The sequence below is a fragment of the Ascidiella aspersa genome, chromosome 9 (assembly GCF_963924565.1).
Source record: "Ascidiella aspersa chromosome 9, kaAscAspe10.2, whole genome shotgun sequence".
Lineage (NCBI taxonomy): Eukaryota > Metazoa > Chordata > Ascidiacea > Phlebobranchia > Ascidiidae > Ascidiella > Ascidiella aspersa.
In genome coordinates, this window is record NC_139455.1 from 12485963 (window position 1) to 12508433 (window position 22471).

At 35.4% G+C, this 22471-nt stretch overlaps 1 protein-coding gene across 3 annotated transcripts in view; it reads left to right on the forward strand.

The window, feature by feature from the left end:
• LOC146133033 (tyrosine-protein kinase ABL1-like) overlaps positions 1 to 21619 on the forward strand; it is a 77304-nt gene extending 55685 nt beyond the window's left edge. For 2 of the 3 annotated variants that reach the window (XM_083397959.1, XM_083397961.1), the window contains 5 exons: positions 2319 to 2479; positions 16586 to 16693; positions 19078 to 19284; positions 19946 to 20137; positions 20325 to 21619. In XM_083397959.1, the coding sequence (XP_083254085.1) occupies positions 2319 to 2479; positions 16586 to 16693; positions 19078 to 19284; positions 19946 to 20137; positions 20325 to 20770 (1114 nt within the window). In that variant the 3' untranslated portion in view covers positions 20771 to 21619. The remainder of the gene's footprint in view (positions 1 to 2318; positions 2480 to 16585; positions 16694 to 19077; positions 19285 to 19945; positions 20138 to 20324) is intronic. The other variant, XM_083397960.1, reaches the window with a different exon arrangement.
• The last annotated feature ends 852 nt before the right edge of the window (positions 21620 to 22471 follow it).

Consider the following 22471-nt stretch of genomic DNA (forward strand, 5'->3'; position numbering starts at 1 on the left):
CTTCAACATACCGCATATGTATTTCTTTCTGTCACAAAAAATTTAACTTCCGATAGTCTTTGCAAATCCTGTTAGTCCCGTCGTTCTTTGCTACAACCAACACGGGAGATTTTTATGCTATATCTGAGCGCCTAATTGTGCCCAAGCATTGTATTTCGACATGTCTTTTTTTGAACTGTCGGCATATGGCTTACAACAAACTGGCTATTCAACAGGCTTTACTTTGGGCTCAACAAAGTTAAGTTGCCAGGTATGCCTCTAAACACACTGGTGTAATTTGTCATCAGTGCATCTGTCTCTGCCACCTCAGTATGAGAGTGTTTTCACCGTAACGCTGTTTTTTTTTTCAATGGAACCTCTTCTGGATAACAAGGTGCATAGTCCCATCAGGAGTAAAAAAATGGTAGACTGAGCAAAGCAGATTAACTGCCACATGCGGGCATCTTTTCCAGCACCCTATAAACGTTGCCTTTGCTCACTGTCCGTTGGCGTATATCAAATGACTTACAAAACCACTTGATGTCATTCTTGAGGTCAGGCCAATAGAAATCGGAGAGGATTTCATTAGCCAAGTTTTTAATGCCCATGTGTCCCCCTATCATTTTATCGTAAGGAGCTTAAAAATCATCATCTCATCGTCTCATCGTAAGCTCAACAATTTTCTGGCACGAGCTGTCTGACCTGTTTGCCACCATTAACTTTTTTGGATGCTGATACTTTCTATACAGCAGCGGTTACCAAACTTTTCTAAAAATTTTGCCTGGCGGACCCGTTGCAATTATTTTGATATTTCGCGGCCCTATAAAATTTTAAGGGTCAGTTGACCCATATTTCTTGTAATACACTAGTGCAGTCACGATTCTTTCTAATGTAACAACCTTCTAACTCAGGGTGGTCCACGGTTGACTGCATCGTGGGCCACAATATTTCTTGCATATTCTTTGCGGGCCACATAAAGTAGGCTAAATGCGTACCAGGAGCCGATCAACGTTTTTCGTTTGGTTGAGGCATGAAATGTTTAAAGATAACGTCACAGTAGCATCGAAAGACAGATAAGCTCCAGAAACTTGCCTCTGGTTGTCGAACTTATGTGCAAATAAAATCGAATGTTATGAGACTGGTAAACCTGGTGTGTGCGAAGCGCAAAAAAATTCCATATTTGACAAATATTTTAATTAGAAGACTGCATTTTATAAGCGTAGAATGTTCGCGTAAAAGAGATGTTGCATACTCCCCAATCCCTAAATTACAAAGACAGTATCATTTCGCGCAAAAAGGTTTAATTAACCAGATATATTTGGCTGAAATTGCAACTGGGCTTGGACCACCCTGTTCTAACTAATGCGAACGATTCGCTGATAGCAGGTAGTACAGCATAATAGATGCTATATGATGTCACAATAGACATCATAAAACACGCTATATGATCGAATAATAACGCATAACTAAAGACAATAAAGATGACAGATAATGTTTAAAACATAGACTAATGTTTAAAAACTTAAAAGGCTAATTCTCCTTGCGGACCCTCTGAAACTGCTGTACGGACGCCATTTGGTCCGCGGACCCCAGTTTGGGAACCGCTGCTATACAGTAACCCTACATCCATTTCAAACACAATAACCTGCTCACCTTTGACCCTTCATCTATCTTAAGGCTTGCAGAAACAAGCCTTTTTTGTGTTCAAACTTAAACCTGGCCCTATCAATGATAGACCACTCTTCACATTCAACATTGAATAGGGATCAGCAAGCTCCCTGGCACCCGGTATGTTCCCTATGATGAAATCGTGCAATGTGTCTGACAAACACCACTCATCCGCATTTTCTCTAGAATATTGGAATCTATATGAATTCGAGCCACATCTTCCTTAACTATTGTCAAACAGTGAATAAACCCACAGTGCCCTGTCAGCTGACTGTCTTTCACAAATTTCCGTTCAACCACAACTCCTGTGCAGTGCTTATCACCCAAAATGTTAAACCATATGATAATCCAACTTAAAATGGTGAATGATTTTTTTATTCTTTTAGGAAATTAAATACTTGGCTTTTTCCAAAGATATACAGATTATAAAGGGTATATTCCTTACAAACACCAAAAAATACAAAAAAAAAAGATAACCAAAAAATTTCATGTCTTGAAGATTTGGGTGTAAATTTTTAAATATAGACACCGGGTAAATTTATACTTGGCAAATTGATCTCTAGCATAATATAGTATTGTTAGCACTATAATACCTGTTAGACTACTGAATCAATCTGGTTAAATTTGCTATCTAGATGTGAAAAAAACAACTTTTTGTATTCTGCCAACAGATCTGACACCTCTTCTCCAGAGATGACTGTTTCAGATCCTGCAGCAAATGCAATTAAGAAATTGAAACGCCCAGCTCCACAACCTCCGGCAAGGATCAGTTTATTTACAACAAGAGATAAAGATGAAAAAAAAAATGGTGTTGCTACTGCAAAACTTACTAGTATGTCAACATTTTGTTTGATACTGAGAATTTATTACAGTAATCTTAATTAGGTTTCAGCAAAGAACTGCTGTTTTACATTCATGTCACCAGTTAATTATTACAAAAATGACATTGAAAAATAAGAATTAAATTCTGTTTAACCCAACTATTGATGTTCTACCAAAAGTTTATTATTTTAAACAAAGCCATTTTTTAAATGACTTGTGAGTTCAAACTGTGAAACTAATTTAAACTCATTCCTTTTTAGCTTGAATTGACAAAAAATAGGTAAAAACAAAAAGTCAAAAACAAACAAAAAAGAATTTTAACCCCAAAATATTTAATCTTGTTTCCCGGCAGTGAAAAAATCTGGGAAAAAGAGGAACCCTACCCTAAACCGCTAAAACTGCATCTACATACCACCCGTTTTTGCTGTTTTACTGACAGCCAGCCGAACGGAAATCAATTATTATTTTCGGATTGATGTAAAACACATGAAAATGCTTAGTTAATATTTTGTCATCTTAGAAAGACAAACAACTGTAAATATGCCAAAGAAAAACAAGACATTGGTTATTTAAAAAAAAATGATATGTAAACAGTTTTAATACAACTTATAAATAATATAGAAAAGTAACAAAGACCTAGTTATTGAAATATGAAATAGGATTATTGCAAATCACAAGTGAAAAAAGTCAGCAAATACTGCTCAATACATTTGTCCAAATCAGAGATAACTAACTATTTAATACAAAATAGTGTGAGCTGAGCCTAATGCGATAAACCAGCGTTTCTCAACCGGTGCGCCGCGGCGCACTAGTGCGCCATGGAAGGCTGCTAGGTGCGCCGCGAGCGAAAGGAAAGAACATGTCGAAATTCGTCCAAAATTAATCGGATAAGACTTTAATGGACAAAATAACGTTTTTAGTCTCAAAGGCTGGAAGTCCCTTTAAAGATATGCAACTTCAAAACCCATATAATAACAAATGCAGGCAATGAGAAATATCGGTACACCTCAATAATTTTGCGCTCGCTTTGCTCGCAAGGTGTGCCGCCACGTTTTCATACGTCTCTAGGTGCGCCACCAAGTAAAAAAGATTAAGAAACACTGCGATAAACTATAGGCCTGAGTGGTTATTTCTGCAACTTTTTTGACTATTTAAAAAATAATCGCCCTAGTCATTACATAGAAAGAATGACGAAATACCCGGCGTTGCCCAGGTTAAATAAAATGTTTACCAATTATGCTAACTGGTTAAAAATTAATAACATCTACAATAACCACGATAATGTACGAAGTCCAACTGGATTTTGTCTGGTTAAACAAAATGAAACTATCCACCATACTGTGGGCTCTTTATCACTATTGCACATTACGTTGCAACGAAAAAAAAAGAAATTTTGAAGAAAAAAATTAAAGTTTTAAAAATTCATATTTACAACTACATAGGAGAAATATCGTGATATTTCATCCTGGCAACATCCGGCCAAAACGATTCGATATTGCCAACTGCGCCAATAATGACTTATATTAACATAAATACGTTTGTCACACCTTTTTAATGATACCCCATTTGTCATAATTTTTGCTTGGATAAGTGGTTCAGTCGGCGAAAGCCGGTATTCGATATTAATATTAATAACCGATCGCGGCAAATTTTCAAATGGCTCTAGATTGCTCAATTCAATTTGAATTTGAACAAGATTTTCACACGCTGCTTTTGTCTGCTTAGATTGAAAATTTTTCTTCAAAATTTCGTTTTTTGGCAAGATAGAGTAGACAAAAGCAGCGTGTAAAATCTTGTTCGATTCCGAGTCGAATTGACTATTCTGGAGCCGTTTAAAAATCGCCGCGATTGGGATTAGAATCGAGCCGTCTGGAGCAGTATCAAGATGGCCGCGATCGGTTATGAATATTAATATCGGTTATCGGCGATAATAAATACTTTCCCCTCTTAAACTTATAGCAAGTTTTATATCACTGGAAAGGTATTTTCTTGCGAAACCCGAATTTGTTAGTTAAAATTATGGATCAAGCATTTTTTTCCTTATTTTATTGCAAATATTAATTATGAATATTAATCTTTTTTTTTAATTTTATAATTTTTTTTTAAATTTATAATATATAGGCAATGCTTGGTATTGTGGTATAACTTTTTTTTTAATTTTTATCATATATGTGCTTATTTTGCCTTTGTATTTCTTTGTGTTGGCTTTTGTGCTGTGTAGCTTCTGGTTGATTCCAGTAAGGAGTTCATCGTTGACTGATTACGACTAACGTTGCAGTAAAAGCGAATGCGTTGGGGATTAACTCGCCACTTAACGAGCAGGATGCATGGCAAAGGAAATACGCAAGAACGTTTACAGACCCTTAGCACACGCACAACGAACACAGTAAATAATAAATACAGAGCCTGGGTCCTCTACAAAATCGTGTCATATCGTGTGTCTAAAATCGGTTGACCTAAAGCTTCCCCACAATCAGAGTAACACACCACAGCCTGTGTGAAAGCGGCATGATTTAAATGGCGTGTTTAATTATTATGTGACTTATCGGCATGGCTCTAAAGATCCAATTCTTGTCTTCATAAATTCCAATTAATTTTTGCATTTGGTTAAAACAGTGAAAAATGAAAAAAAATAACGTATAACCTAAGAAGCAATTTTGAAAGAAAATTTCGTTTGAAAAGTAAATTTGCTTAACTGGCATAACATTTTACTTATGCTTAAACGTTTGCACCGCGTGTCACTTAATTGAAGTTTCAAAACATGTGATGTGTTTCAAATCATGTCATATCGTGTGTCTAAAATCGGTTAACCTAATGACACCCCACTGCCTATGTGAAAGCGGCATTAATGGAATGGCGTGTTAAATTATGTCACTTGTCTGCGTGGATCTATTTTTTTTTCTTTTTTTTATTAATAAAATAAATAGCTAAAAAACGAACAAGAAAAACAAATCAAAATAGTAAAGCTTTCAAACAGCTAACAACCATTTACTTTTGTGTATCGTCATACTTCTTTTTTTAATCGAATATCGCTCGGAAGTTCGCACAGAAGATTACATCATGAAAAAGCGTAACATAGTCGGGACAGTTTCGGTGTATTTACATTGTTAAATAACATATCGCGCGCATAAAAGGACACAGTTCACAAATGGTCTGCACGGTTCGTTTTATGCACTCCAAATAGTAATTGCTCGCGGGAAAAATACACGATATTCGTAGTTTTGTACTTAACCACGCACTCACGTTTTCCCAGTATAGACACATCACAGGACACAAATAAAACAAGTGGTACAGGGTTTCCGTGGCCTTTTTACAAAAAGTAGATTGGTTAGTTTCGGTTTTACCAAACGAATAAAGGGAGTCATTTGTCACAATTGCGCCCAAGTTAAACTTTATCTTAAAGCTTCTTAGTTTGTTTTCGCTTGTTGAATTGTAGAGGTTGCGGTAATTTTTTCCCATGGCAGACGTGCACTCCCGCAACTTAAGGTCCGGTGGCATTTTTATTGAGCTTTTGGAGAAAAGAGGATTGTTGTTTGTATTTTTTCGTAAACCGATTTGGTGGAGTTATATGCTGCTGGATAAATACTTTTAATGTTTGGGTTCTATACGATCGGGACGTTGTTGCGCTACCCGAATCCCATTCTTCTGGGAGACTCGATATTAATTTCATGAATTGGACAAAATCTGTGTTGTTAGGTGTAAAATTAAATTTATTTACCAATGCGTCACATTGTAGATACTCGCCGTTTATTTCAATAAATCCTGGTGAAAACTGATATCTGTAAGTATTTGTTTAGCCAAAGCTGTCTGACTTTGGATCTATAATTTCCAAGAGTTGTTTGCACGCCGTTATTGCGCAACGTAACGTATTCATGGGGAGTATACGCCTTGTAATTGCATTGTTTGTTCTTATGTTTCCATTAATCTCTTCTAATCTGTTACCTTGGATAAAGGGGCCTTTTTAGAGATCCATTTCGTATGTAAGGCTAACAAGGAATTATCTATAGTGATGCCTGTCTGTTGTTGGGATAACAAAAAAAAATTGTTCCAATAAAAAATCGTTTGATTTGGACATGTTGACCTTGCAGCCTAACATTTCGTCGAAGTCATCGATAACTCGAAAGACTTCTATAAAATCCTGATCACTGCCCAATAGAATTATGGTAGTGTCGTCAGCAAATAGGGACACTTTAAATTTTCTTCCATTTATTGTGATGCCGCTGTAACGGCCCTATTTTAACGCAGCGGCAAGGCATTCAAAAAGTTTTAATAACGTAAAATCTCAGTTAACATATGTTGTCCGGCCCGCAGAGACCTTTCTGAGTTTGGTTTGGGCCCGCGACTACAAAAAGGTTGCCGATCCCTGTGTAAGGATTTTAATAACCTATGCAATGTTAGGATTAACTCTGCATAGAGTTTTGCTTATTTCAGCAACCTTTTGGCAAAAAACAATTACAGTAACTTAAAAATTGAGAGAAGTGTCATGCAAGAAGCACAGCCGACCGTTTCGACGTGGCCACATTTATTGGGCGCATGTGAGGGTGCTCTCGCCTTTTCGGGAAAAAGCAAGATGTGTAGACTATACATACAGGGTCAAACTAGGAAACCGGCCAACTGTAGAGGCTAACCTTATTACTTTTTCGTGCTTTTAAAAGGTCTGTTTTTCGCGCTACGCGGAATGATTTGTTTAAAACCTGAATAATGTTATTTTGCACGAGTTCGTTTGTTCGGACAGCCGATGTTATTTTTACCTGAATTATGACGTCACGCAATGACATACTTTTGTGACGTCATATCTGAAAAAATTGTGACGTCATATCATAAAAAAATTCATGGCCCTCCCCAAACTAAAACGCTAGATCCGCGCCTGCCTAAGGCTGCATATATGATTGAAGTCCCAGTTCACCGAGTCAAAGGCCTTGAACATATTTAAAGACAGTATCGCGCCAGGTATATCGTAGTAGTCGGTGCAGTCCATGATATCAAACAAAAGACGAATATTAGTGTCTATGTATCGTTTCGGAATAAAACCATTTTGCGCAGGCGAGATAATGTTGTTTAGTACACCTCGGATCCTAGTGTTTTAACTATACTTTTGAAGCAATTTTGTAGTCTACATTCAATGGCGTTATTCGTCTAAAATTTCCCGGTTTAAGATGGTCTTTATAAGCTTTTGGAAGTAGATTTACTACTACTCTGACGGAGAAGCTGATAGCCTACCCGTATTTACTGTATGTCGCCAAGCTGCCATATAGACGCATTTGATATTGTCCCAAAAAGTGTTATAAAACTCTGCTGGAAAACCGTCTAGCCCAGGGGATTCATTTTTACCCATTTTGCAGAGAGCAGTGAAAAATTCCGCTTCTGTTGTTTCCGCCTATAATAGTTTTGATTGTTCTGCCTTAATTTTTGGGAGATTTATTGTTTTTAATTTTGAAGCGATTGAGGTTTTGTTCTATAGATCTCCGTTTTGTTTGTAGAGTGGCTTGCAAAAGCCAACTAGGCCGTCCAAAATATTGTTTTGGTCAGTTATTGTTTTATCATCTATCAAAAGTCTATTAATACCCTGTTTTTCGCAATGTTTTTTTTTTCCAAGTTTAAAAAGGATTTTGTATTTTTTTCTCCCGCCTCGGCCCAGGGAGCCCTACTTCGCGTTACGGCGCTTTTGGTTTGGCGCAGCATTAGTTGGTCAAGTTCCGATTTAAGTTTGAACAATTTTTCGTGTAACCTAGTTCTGTTTCAGAATTATTTAAAATAGCGTCTTGCGTCTCCCCAATCAGTTTTTCCAAATCATTCTACTTTTGATTTAGCTTTCGTTTTAGTTCGGCCGCACATATCTAATAGTTTCTCCCCGAACAACTGCTTTTAAGGCGTCCCATCTTACGTGTGGGTCGGTTGCCCGTATATGGTTTTCTGCTTTATAATAAAATATATCTATTTTTTTTTTCTTGTAACGCTGGTCATTTAATAGCGAAGTATTAAATTTCCAGTAACCTCTGTCGCATGGTGCTGGGTTAATGACCGCCTTCAGAGTTACCATATTATGGTCGGACATTATACCGGGGACTATGTCTACATTTTTAACGTTTTCGATGAGAGATCCGTCGATTAAATAGAAATCTAAACGCGATGATGCCGCTGGTAGTTTCCGAAACTTTTAGAACTTTTTAACGGTTGGAAATTTGTGGCGAAAAATGTCTGTTAGTTTGTTATGTGTCATATATTGCAAAAGAATTTCTCTTGCTTTTCGGTTACGATGTTGTTTTATTTCCGTTTTGATCTAGGACATTGTCCAGTACTAGATTAAAGTCCCCTCCCATGATTATCGGGGCATCGGAAAAGTACGGCGAATAAGTTGGTGACAAATTCTGGATCGTCTTTATTCGGCGCGTAAACATTAACAATTACTATTGGGGTTGCATTTATTGCAATTTCAACCATTGAGTATCTACCTTCTTGGTCTACCCGTGTGCCTGAGACGGTATAGGACAGTTTTTTTTGTCAATTAGTATGGCCACTAGGGATGCTCAAAGTAGAATATCGAATCCAGATGGGATTCGAATCCAATTCTGCCGTTTATTTCGGGTAATTGGAACCGATATAATTTAATGTTTTACCGCGGATTGTTGCGCCTAATTGCATAAACGCGTGTGGTAAGTTGGCCTGTCGCCGCGGCGACCAATTTACAGTGCTTGCTTTAAATGTAACCTCGTAGTGCAGTGTCAGCGTTTTTTCGGGCCACCAATTACCGCGTCTCGCGATAACGTTCGTCTAATAATTAAGTGTCAATCAAGCGTTATTGGGCGAGCGGCTAACGTGTAATGTCTGGTGTGAAGTTCGCAATTTCCCTAAATGCGTTAAGTTGCAAAAGTAACATTACGTTGTAAAACGTGCTGGCCGTCCACAAAATGCGCTATGGGGTTACCTAAGGTCAACTTTAGGCCAATATTCAGGGAAGTTAAGCAGTTATGCACAACGTAATTGTCAAGAATTCGTTATGTCAATAATAACTTTGTATTCTTTGCAGTACATCATTTGACTGCATAACAGACCATGTTAGTCAAAAAAGAAGCAATATAACTTAACAATGCTGACCGAATTGCTTAAGACTTCTGTGTGCAGTGTTGTCAAAAAAACTTTTGGCAAAAATATAAGTTTTGGACACAACCTGGACATTTGACATAAGAGTTTTTTTTATTATAATGTGCACATGTTAGAAAATTGTTTGGGTGATTTATTGCTGTGATTGTGGGCCCTGTAGGGTAGATTAAATTAATCCCTTCCCCAAACAAAATCGAGGATAAATAATTTAATAAAAATATACTAGGATTCGCTATTCTGGATTCGTTATTCTAGATTCGAAACCTATTATTCTAGAATACCTTGGGATTCTACTTTGAACATCCCTAATGGCCACCCCTCTACTGCTTGAGGTGCCGTGTGCCCAAAACGCTTCCCCTCTACATTCCATAGCCCACAACTTTACTGTGGGTTTCCTGCAAAAAGGCAACGTGACATTTTTTACGACATAAAAAATTAAAAATCGATTTTCTTTTCATTGCAATGTTTTTTATCAGCATCGGTTAGAATGCTGCTCACACTGGTTGTAGTGTGAGGATTGTTATCGCAGAGTTCCAAAACAATTTGTCTATTGGTGCATGTTACGTCGACGTTTTGGCCTCGTATTTCTGCAATTCCAACTAGTTTATTCAGTGGTTAATCAATACTTTTTATAAGATTCAACATTTCTCCTCTCTTCATTTGGTTCACTGTCCTCATACTTTCACTGTCCTCAGACAATTCAGCCCCTCAAAGCTGTCTGCATTTTTATTCACTACCTGAGCGTAACTTGCTCTGCTTGCCATTTTTGGCTCTGCACTCCACGAGCGCCAGACTGGGAATGAGTATGCCAATTTTTCAAGATCTAAAAAAAAGTGTAAAAATAAAAAAATAAATGTATAACCTAAAAACAGTTTTGTGTCTGAAATAGGTCACTAAAGGAAAGGCGCGAACGCACTGTGACCATTTAATCACTAATCACGTGTTATTAGCATTGTATAACCTTCCTCGCATATTTTCCGTAACGCAACCCCGTGACATATGTCGATCGAAAATCACTAACAAACGTAAAAATGTTCAAACCGCTGCAATAAACGCGATATTTTGCTAACTCAGTCTAAATGTTGCGTAGTTTATAATCGGTTAGGGTTGCTGTACGTTGGCTGTGTAAGTGTCTTAATTCCTCATGAAAAAATGTTAAGGAAAACGCTGCAATAAACGCAATATTTTGCGAACTTAGGCTCCATTTAAGTGGTTATACAAACTGCAAAAGCTATTAAACATAAAAGTAGAAATTTTGCCACATAAAATTATGTTTTTACCAAGGCAATGTACCTTACTTGATTTTTACGGTCACGCAGGTTATTGCCCTATAAATATTTGGAAACGTTTTACCCTTATACGTCAAGAGGTTTTGCGAGAAGTCGCACGCGAGCCCTTTTGATTTAACATGCAAACAAACTACAATACTGCGTGATGTTTTGAAATGGTACGACTAAATAATCGACTATATCACACGTCACTTGGGGAAGCATGTCCCACATCTTTTAAGTAATGAAATCCGTGACATTTGTCAATTGAGAATAACTCTCAGACGTAAAACTTTAGGTTGTAATTTGACGAGCTCTAACTGCAATCATAACCACACGCAAAACGTTACATTGTGTAACCGAATTAAACATTTGATTATGCTAGAACAACTAGAATGCACTGATTTAAGATCCTATTCGTTATGGCAATTGATTGATTTAGGTGTTTCATGTGGTAATAAACCTGGTAATTGCGAAAGAGTTTTAAAAGTGCTGAGGTTTACTTACATATTGTTGATATGTTTAGTAGTAACAACACTCAAAACAAGTGTCAACAGAGAGGTCTGAACAACCACCAAATTATGAATTTTAATTTATACTGCCAGGCTAGACTCGGAGAAAACATAATCCATCGATTTAGTTCTTTACAGCTATCTACTCCTGTCTAGCGGAAGAAAAACTTCAATACAGAATTCATTCATATTGTTGCTATATTCAGCTTGCTTTTCAGCTTGCGAAATGGCGAAGCGACTGGACGCCTGCTGCGCTTTATTGTCCAGAGTGTGGAACGTTCATTGTGTAAAGTGGTTTTCTTAGTAAACCTAGGTTAGGGTTACCATATTTTCGTGGCCTGAAATCCGGACACTCTTTAGTCCCCACTAGCGGTTTTGCTTTGCCTAACCATTGTATACCGGAGTGGATTTTTGAACATAGTGTCGTGAATTCACCAGGCCAGGGGTGTTCAAATTATTTCTGCCACAGCCAAACCTGATCAATGCGATAACTTCCAGGCGCACATGGCGAGCGAAGCGATCACGATTTTTTAGGTATACCAGCATTTCTTTTAAATTTCTGGCAAGTTTTTATTACATTCCCGAAAATAAAAATGTTAAAAATATAATACGTTTTCCGTTAACGGTAAAGAAGCGCTGATCTAATTCAAAAGACCGCATCAAAATGTAAACAAGTTGGACGTAGAAAGATCATTCGCGCGAAGCGGGAAAATTTTTCGCACTTACGTAGTTAAAATAGTCAAAAAGTATTTAAAATGGACTCGTATCCAGTTTATCAAAGTGGCGGCGGACCAAATGAATTACATTGGCGGGGCGCATCCGGCCCGCGGGCCGTAGGTTGCCGACCCCTGTTTTAGACTTTAGGTCTTACAATAGCATTGAATTGGGGCTTTCTGTCGCTTACTGATATCCTCAAACGCTCACAAAGATTAGCATTTGGGAGTCTCGCTCTATGCTTGATTTTTTTACAAAATTCATTGACACTGGCAGTTGGTATTCACATGAAAACACTGTAGAAAGTTCATTTTTTCAAGACTACATTGGAAGATCCGCACTAAACGCTGAAAAGATCCGGAACCGGATCGCGATCCGCCATTTGAACATTACGGCACTAGGCTATTGGGCCATCTCTGATTTGACCTCTGGTGATCTCTAGGCTAGGGTTACTATATTTGATAATGCGCAAATCCATAACAAATTTACCTCAGTTGCATTGACCAACTTTAGAATATTACCAAAGTACTTTACCGCCATTGTTTTCTTGTGAAAGAAGGATAAACACAAAACTATACACAAACAGAAAATAAATGTAGTATTGCAATACACGAATGCAAGTTCTCATTTGGTCTGCAACAGACTTCTTGTTGTGCTATTTTTCTACTGCTTTTACTGCTTTATAATTTTCTTCAGCGAATGTACGCTCTTATCGTTTCAGACATGTTCTAAATTTTGCAAATCGACCAAGATATAAGGCCTTCAGCTATTAGCCCAGCTCCACTCATCCATGTATCCCAAATAAAGCGCTGTATTGTCGTTTATGACGTAACAATGAAATTATTACCCGTAACGCAACAAACAATTTAAAAAAATTCCGGACATTTAAGCATATTTTGGCATTTCCCCCCCGACGCAGTTTGAACACTAAAATTCCGGACATGTCCGGGGAAATCCGGACGTATGCCAACCCTAACCTAGGTGCTTGCCTTTTAGAAAGAGACTTCCCTTAGTAAAATACCTTATTGCTCTAACTAAACATATTTCACCACCGCACATTCAAATACAAAATCTGGAGGCAGTGTACACCTCTCTGTTTGCACCTGTTTCGCATGTTACTCCAATCAAGCATATCAACACCAGGCCTACACAACTTAAAATTGTACAAGGGTTGCAGCAAGTAAAATACTCAATTTGAATGCATTTTTAGCGACGACGTTAAGCTACGTCACAACATGGCTTCATACAAAAATAAATAATGAAGAACACTGCATTTGTTTGGTTAAAATTTGCCAAACTTCAAATTTAATGATTGGCTTTTAGGCACATAAAAGTGTTTTGCATATTGATTGAAACATAAGATTTAAAGTATGTATTAACAGTGGCAAAAGTATAGCAAACCATAGACATTAAATTATTTTAAGAGAATGATTATATTTGCTTTTTAAGCATGTCACCTGGCCCAAATTTTATAACATGGCCATATGCATTATCTCTGTAAATTCTATTTATAAAATATATTTTTTGATCATTCCTGAATACCTCGCCGTATTTAAATGCATTATCACGGTATTACATGAAGAGGCAACGCCAGCATGTAATTAAGTTTTACCCAACGTAGAAAGCAGGAAAGCATTGCTAGAAGCTTCATACATATGACGTTCATAAACTATGTCGCCAGATTGGCCACAAGTCAAAAAAGCAAAAAAAAAAAAGATTCTTGTTTTGAAGCGACAAAAAAATAAATAAATAAGATATTTTGATTGCAAAACGATTCTAAAATTAATTTTGCTTTTACCAAACTAACATATAAAGTTAGTTTTTACCAAACTAACATATAAAGTTAGTTTTTACCAAACTAACATATAAGAAAATGAAACCCTGGCAACTTCACTACCCCTTTTGAATCTAAGACATAAGTTAAGTCTGGAAATTTTCGGCCCATTTCTCTTTTAGCTTGCAGAAACAAATAAAGGAAACTATAGACCAGGCAACGTTTATACTCAACCACAAACCAAACTCAAATTAATAATATTTTAAAGTAACCCTGTTAAGTAACACTAGTTATAACAGTTCACCTACACAAAATAATAAAAAAAAATGAAAAAAGTTAAATATAAAATAAAATATAAAATAAACACTAAACCCAATAAAATGTACAACAACAATGTTACTTCTGAAGAAAAAGCAGCGCAGTGTATTGGATATTCAATATGACATTCGACTGGCTCTTTCCACCACTAAACCAGCAATTGGGACATTGTCAGAGCAAAAATAAGCTGAATGTCTAATAACTAATTAATACGCTTACTGTGTAGATCGGGGGTCGACAACTTTTTTCTAGTCGAGGGCCAAAACCAAAATCAGAAAGGTCTCTGCAGGCCACACAAAATGCTAACTAATTAAGAATTGTGTTATTAAAATACTTCATGAACTATGTCGCCAGACTGGACCACAAGTCGAAAAAACCTGAAAATTTTCTTAAATGTAAAGCTTTTAGGTGTCAAGTGCCAGTTTGTCACTGTCTCTGGGAATGGGATTTTTGTTTTGAAGCGGCAAATAAAATAAATAAGTAAATAAGATATTTCGATTACAAAACTATTCTAAAATTAATTACTGATAAAAATTGTAAAAAAATACTTTGAGAAAATGTGATTACCTTAATAGTTAATCTAGTTCAGTTTTTATTAACCTTTTAGTGACATGGCGATTTTTTTTGGTATACCTGTATTTCTTTTTAATTTCTTGCAAGTTTTTATTACATTGCCAAAAATAAAATTAAAAAAATATATATGCCCAATATTTTTGAATACGTTTTCCGTTTGTCCCCGACGTACTTCGCAGCTTTCCACGGTGCAACGGTAAAGAAGCGCTGATCTAGTTAAAAGACAGCCTCAAAACGTAAACAAACCGGACGTAGAAAGATCATTGAAAATTTTTCGCACTTACGTAGTTAAAATAGTCAAAGTATTTTAAAGGGACTCGTGTCTAGTTTGTCAAAGAGGCGGCGGGCCGGATGAATTACATTGGTGGGCCCGATCTGGCCCGCGGGCCGTAGGTTGCCGACCCCTGGTATTAACTACTATTTTAATTAAAATGTTGTTCCGTAATTTTTTTAAAAGGTTGAAAAAAATAGGGGGTCATTGATTTGCAAAACTTTCAACGGGGACCAATTTGTAAAAAAGTTGTGAACCCCTGGATTAATGAAACATTTTTTTCAGCAAAGATGGTTTGGTGCTTAACTGTGAGAAAAGCATAAGTGCCCTAAGCAGCAGTTTCCTGATTTTCTGTCTTGCTTTAGTTGATCCTAAAATCCCTTTAGCTGCTTTGCCATGTTTATCTGAAATGAGATGTGATTTTAAATTTGCGCTATCTTTGTGTAAAATTGAGATATATGTGCCTGGTTGCAAACTAAACACCCTGCTTCCAATACATGTTTGGGATTCTGTCCCCCTGCTGACCTTAAGTTGGGGATATGGGTCAAAACCTCCTACATTAGGTAATATTATTATTTTAAGTAAATCGTTTGGTAATATAAGATGTTTTAATAAAGAAATGATACCATAAAAAATAGTTGATTGGTGAGAAAACTGTTAAAAAATTATGTTAAAGCAGGTTATACATTTTTGTGGTCAGGGCACAGGGGTCTGGAAATTTCGGTCCATATCTGTTTTTTCTTGCAGAAACAAGTCTGGGTAAATTACAACACAATATATTCCTAAACCAACAAACCTAATTTAAATATTACCCTGTTAGTGTTATATCACCTTATTGATAAGGCCAATCTCGCCTCACCAACCACCATACAAATTGGGGCCTGAAACATAACTCATGACAAAATGTACAACATTTGCAACCTCATCTAGATTAATTTTATTTTTCCGAATTTTTAAAATAATGTTTAGATACAATTTTTACAGTTGTGACTTGCATGTAAACAACTTTTCATTTTTTTTATACAAAGTGTCATACACTGTTTTATTTGTTGGATAGGTAAACATTACTTTGTCTTTTTTCACAAGAACTTTCCATCAATTTGTAAGACTCATTTAAAAGTTGTTTTTTAGTTCTTTGTGCCTTTGATACAGATTATATTAAATTTGTAATGGTGGTTTTACAGTGTAATTGGGATGTTTCAAATATCTTTATTTACCAGGCTTAGTTTGAATACCCCCACTCCCTATTTTAGCGCTAAATTAGATATGCCAGAAAAACATTTTTTTTCCATTTTTACAGTACCCCTAAAACATCACTATGCATGTCATATTTATTTTAATAATTTAGCTTAGCCCACTTAAAAAATATCTGACTCATGTTTTCCATCCCACTTTTAAGAGATTTTGACATGCCAAGTAAATAAACCATGTTTAAAAATAATATATTGAACAGGCAGAGATTATTCATTGGTAGCCTACACCTGGCAATATTTATTTGTCACTCGCAATATGTGTAACTATTTGTGGTCCCAATAGACCACATGTAGCACTTAACAACATTTTTTCATGGATTTATTTTTTTCAGGTAATATTAATAACAATAGTTTGGTTGACTTCAATACGCATCATGAAGGGAAAAGAAAACCTTCAGTCTCCGTGCGTCATGCTGAACCACCCTTAATTAGAATGGCTGGTACATCTTTTTTTTATTTTAGGTTAATGTTTATATTAGTACCATGACTCCAGTTGTCCATAAGCTGGTATGACTCCACTTGTGTGTGACATCTTACATGGTTGCCACAAAGTATTTGAATCTTTAGAAATCTTTGAATGTTTTTTTAAAATTGATTTGTGTATTAAACCCTCTTTGATTAGTCTTTGAATTTATTTTAAATTTTTTGAAAAGTCTTTGAATTTATTTTATGTTTAGCTTTATGTTATGCATTAAAAAAAAATTTCAACTTTTTAATTTTTTTAAATTTTTTTATTGTGTTGACCATAGTATTACACTGTTTTTTTGTTTTTTTTTAATTATATTAAAATACAAAGCAATTTAAAAAAAAGCAAAGCAATTTTAGATCTTTAAAAGGCTATATATATTTTTTTCAATGTCTAAACTGTGTGGCAACCTTGATATTAATATCTATTTGTCAGACTTGCATTTTAAATTGAATATTAATTTTGCTTTTAATTAATTTTGCTTTATTTAGCCTTATGACAAAGATGCTACACTGTCCGTCACATTACTATTTGGTTACCTTTTATTGACACATTTATTTTCATGTTCATAGGCTATAACACAAGGCTAGCAAATTTAAGGAAATGCTACAACGCAATATACAATAGTGATGAATATTCCTACACTTTATTTACCACACAAAATTAAGGTAGATTTTGCAAATTTATCGCGAACATTGCAGTTGTATTTGATTTACATTGCTGGTGCATCACAATTTGTCCTTGTTTTACCAGTTAAGAGTTAAACTGGTAAATACTTTACTTAACCTTGCTGGGTAATGTCTAGTGATCTATAAAATAATAAACATCCAATTAATGAATCATTTTTAAACATGCTAGGTTCTCTTCTTAATTGTACAGAAGGGCTTGTTTGTATTTATGAATTGACATTAAAAAAACAAGATTTGCTAAGGCCTGAATTCTTTTTAGGATATGTTTCTTGATTTTTGGGGGTTATAATGTGGAATAATTACATTTCAGGAAAAAATACCATTTCTTGTGAATATATTAATTAGGTGCAGTCTCACTGCCAAAGGACACCTATTATATTGTATAGAAAAGTATTTCAATGAAAGCAACACAACCCTATAGTTTAATATTTTATAAACACTTTTTATTTAAACTACAGACTACAATCCTATAAAAAAGCCTGCTAGTCACTATAACACCTGTCACCTAAGACCAGGGATAACTACAATTTTGGTTGCTTAGAAAATTTTACAACCATGGATCTCTTCCCTAATTTGTTAAAAAAATATAAAAAACTTCTTGTATCTTTTATACAGGAGACCATTACCTGTTAATCTTATAACCCTAAATTTGTTTAGGCACTTTTTTAAATTATTGTAAACTGGATAAAATACCAGGTTGCCCATGTCACAGAGTAATTACCAGTGGTAATCCTAACTAGTGATAGACATCTGACATTGTCCCGGCAATGTACAATAATTAATTATTTACCTCTGCACTAAACGCGAACATTTATGATATCTACCATAATTTTGCGTGCTTAAGCGAAGTGCAATAAAATATCATGCTATTCATCAGTATTGTAAATTACAATCTATTATGTGCAGGTAAAAAAATGTGGTGTTAGGATAACATGTAGCCTATTGTTAAACAGCCATAGTACTGGTGCATTTGGCTGTATGCCGCTGATTGTGCCTTAAATAATAAATCATATTATGAGCATACGGCCTGTGTCACTGGTATTTTATTGACTGGCATGGAACAAACTATTGCAACTATCTGCTCAAAAATTCAAATTTAATTCTTTATTTTTTTAAACTAACATTCCCATAGAATTTTGGAAAAGTATATAAACAAAACTTTTGCGTAACAGTGTTATTTTTTCCCACATATTTGTCTCAATTATCTGCATGATCGCAGCTACTATTTGTAAAATGACTTTTAGACAAACTTAAACATATTATATTATCTTAAAAGTGGTGCCTGATCTGAACGATTATAAAAAGATTCTAAAATAGCTATTAAAGGTTATAGTTGTCATTAAGTTATCTGTTCTGTGTGAATGCAAGTGCTTTATAAAATAGTTCAAACAAATCTAGCCTGTAATATTTTGTTAAACTTTCGGAATCTTTTCAAAAATATTTCTGAACATAATAACCTCAGTTAAATTTAGGCAATAAACAGAAGCAAAAAGTCCCAAAGTTTCCTCCATACTTGACATCATTCACACTTATACTAAACCCATTGATCTTTTCTGATACATTTATATGTTGGACGAAAAATAGCTTTTTTAAATAAATTAAAATTGTCCTATGTAAACTTTATAGAATTTATGGTGCAATACCTTTGTGTTTTTATAATTTATATTAGAATCTGGTGGCAACAACAATCAAGAAACACGCGTTATATCAAGTTCCTTTGAGAACTTGCAAATAAGCAACAGAGAGAAGAAGGAGTCAATTTTTTCAAAAATTGTACCTCATTTACGTAGTAAGAAGAAAGCTCTTGAAGAACTGGATATAATTGGTTATAATAGCAATAATAGAAAAACAGATGCCATAAAAAAAGAAGATTTAGGTATCTTGAATTTATTTATAGCCTACCATTGAACTTGGATTGTGAAACCAAAAAGTTACATTTGGCAACAATCTTACCAATGCATATTTCTTTAACTACATATTGTAAACAAAAAACTTCTTAGCATAATATTGCAATCAAACATTTTTGGTAAATACATGTCCATTAGGTAATTAATTGGGCAAAGTTTTTTAACTGGGCGGAGGTATAGTGTAATAAAGCATTATAATTAGTTGTGCTGATGTAATGTAGAAAAATCTCTACTACGCCATAATAGGAAGATTACTAGGAAGCTGAACCTTTGTGTTATATTCTGTATATATAGCCATAAAAATCTTCTGATATGCATTTGATCGGTAGTCATGCTTTTTTGGTGTTTTATTTCGATTTTTGGCCGGACATCATTTGATTTTGTTCTACCTAGTTTTAAATGTACTCCATTAAAGCGTATGTTGAAATCATTGTATTTCAAATTTCACTTATGTCCAAAATTGCAAAGTTTTCCTATTTTTCTTACTTAACAGCTTTAACAATTCGGAGTGGAAAATAACTGAAAATATGGGCTAGATCAGTTGGAGAAAAGCATTAGCTTATAATAAATATGTAAAAGCATGTATTTTCCCTAACCCCATTCAGTTTATAACACTAAACTCGTATTTAGGTGACCACAAGTCCTTGTCCCCAATGCTACCAAAGTCTCAAGAAAAAAAATTCTTTAGAGACGGTGTACGTAGGTCATGGAGAAAGGTTACAAACAATATGGCTTTCAAAATGACGTCATCTAGGCGCATTGGTGCTCCAGAAGGTTGCTCTAACTTTCCTTCAGGATACGTCCTACATTCCTCTTTGAAAGGTATAAATATGAAACTACTTTGTAAAGACTTACCTGGAACAACCAATGTTAAAAGTTATATTTGGAGCTTAATGTTGTAGGTTTTAGTTAGACGTATTAGAAATATTTCCCACATAAAAAAGGTAACATTTTATGTTTAAAATAAAGACATATTCCGCATAGAAATAAATGTAATTATTTTTTGTAGAAAAGGATCAGACTAACATGTACGGTTCAAACGATGATATTAATTCTAGTCAAAGTGAACAAGTTGAAATGTTGTTTCCTTATTGTAAAAAGCCGCACGGATCTTCAGAAATGTTAAATAATTCTACTACCCCTGATGTGTCCAACTCATTTCAAACACATCCTAAAACCTCACCAGCAGTGATGAAGTTTTCTGAAAAAGTAAATCCTGCGTCCACGAGAAATAAACATTCCCCTATTATGTTGCAATCTGTGGGCAACAGTCCACCTTTAGATGGTGATATCGAATCCTACAAACAAACTGTCGCATGCTCCAACCTGGATGAATTTGTTTCGTCAGCTAATATAACCCTAACGAAACCCTGTGTTGTTCCTCGATTGTCTTTAAAAATAAAAGATGATTGTGAGTTCAAACCAACACCAAGAAAGAATATTTCACATAAATAATTCCAGCCAGCATACAAAAGTCCTGTGTTATTTCCTTCAGCTGGTGAATGATAAAGTAATTTTGGCCAGCAAGAAGAAACTGTTCAAAAGCAGCAGTTATCCGCTAAACCAGTGGCTCCAAAACCTATTGTTTTCCCTAACCCAAATATTTATTTAAAAGTGATACGTAGTAAGTTTTCAGAGTTTTACCGTTTTTTTAAAAGGCTGCTAACAATTTATTTTTTCATGAGTCTGATGCGCCATCGTGGGCGATTTCCTCAGTCCATCATTTGTAGTTTATGTCCATACTGCTGTAACACCAAAATAAATCTTCCTGCCTTTACTTTCAAAGATTATTCGTGCTTTAGTAAACTATATTGCTTTTATCGTCTAAACTTTTTTTCTAGTGCACCACCCACCCTTTTATGATTGTTCTTTGCCTCGTACCCCTCCTCGGAACAAGGTATTATAATAAAAGCAACTAGACGGGGTGCGGTTGTTGTGCATTTTGACGGGGGAGGGTATTTTCAGGGCTTGGTGTTTATATTTTCTATAACTTGTTTCTGCAAGCAAAATCATTTTCCCACTAAACTTATGGCTTAGATAACATGTTTAAAAAGCAAATATAATAATTCTCTTAAAATAATTTAACGGATATTGTTTGGTATGCTTTTGCCAATTTTACTTGGTAATTTTTTACCATGGCTTGGTCGGCACAATTACTGTTTAATTAGAATTTAAATCTGTTGTTTGAGCAATATGCAAAACTCTTTTATGAGCCTAGTAAGCCACCTTTTAAATCGAAAATTTTGCAAATTTAAACCAAACAAACGCAGTGTTCTTAAGATTTATTTTGTGTGACGCCATGTTATGACGTAGCTTTGTAACGTGGACCCTAATAATGCATTCAACTTTATGTTTTGCTTGCTGCGGTCCTTATACAATTTTAATTTGTTTAGGCCTGGTGTTGATATGTTTGATTGGAGTAACATGCGCAACAGGTGCAAATAGAGAGGTGGTGCCAGTATACACCAGATTTCGCATTTGAATTTGCAGCAGTAAAATATGTTGTTTTGTAGGAGTAGTAAATTATTTTACTAAGAAATACCCTTTTCTAAAAGGCAAATCACACACGCCAAGTTTTACTAACGCATTCACTTCGCACAATGAACGTTGCACGCGGGGGACAATGAACCGCAGCAGGATGCCAGCAGCCAATTTGTCGCTTCGCGAGCTGAACGAAGCAAGCGATATGAACGAATTCTGTATTGAGCTTTTCTGCCGCTAGATAGGAGTAGATAGCTACAAAAAGCTAAAACGATGACGTCACAATATTTTAGGTATAGGACAAAAATCGGTCTGAAACATTTGACGGCAAAAACAAGATATGCCCCGAAAATAAATTTTCGGCCCATATAATAACATATATTTTTCCTATACTGTCATCGTTAGTTTTTATCTCGCCACCTCGCTGAAACATGACGCAGGCGCGAGAGAAGGCGTTAAAAACACAACACATAGGACAAACGACTAAGCAAAATTGCCGCAAAAACTACGTTTAACGCTTTGTTTTGAGGAATCGTTGCATTTGGTTTTGAATGTTAAATACATTGTCATTTGTCGAATACAGTAATACACCCTTGTTAATTAGCCAACCTTAACGAATAAAAGGCGAAAAAGAAAAAAAAATATCCTGCGTTTAAGGTCGACCAAACAAAGGAC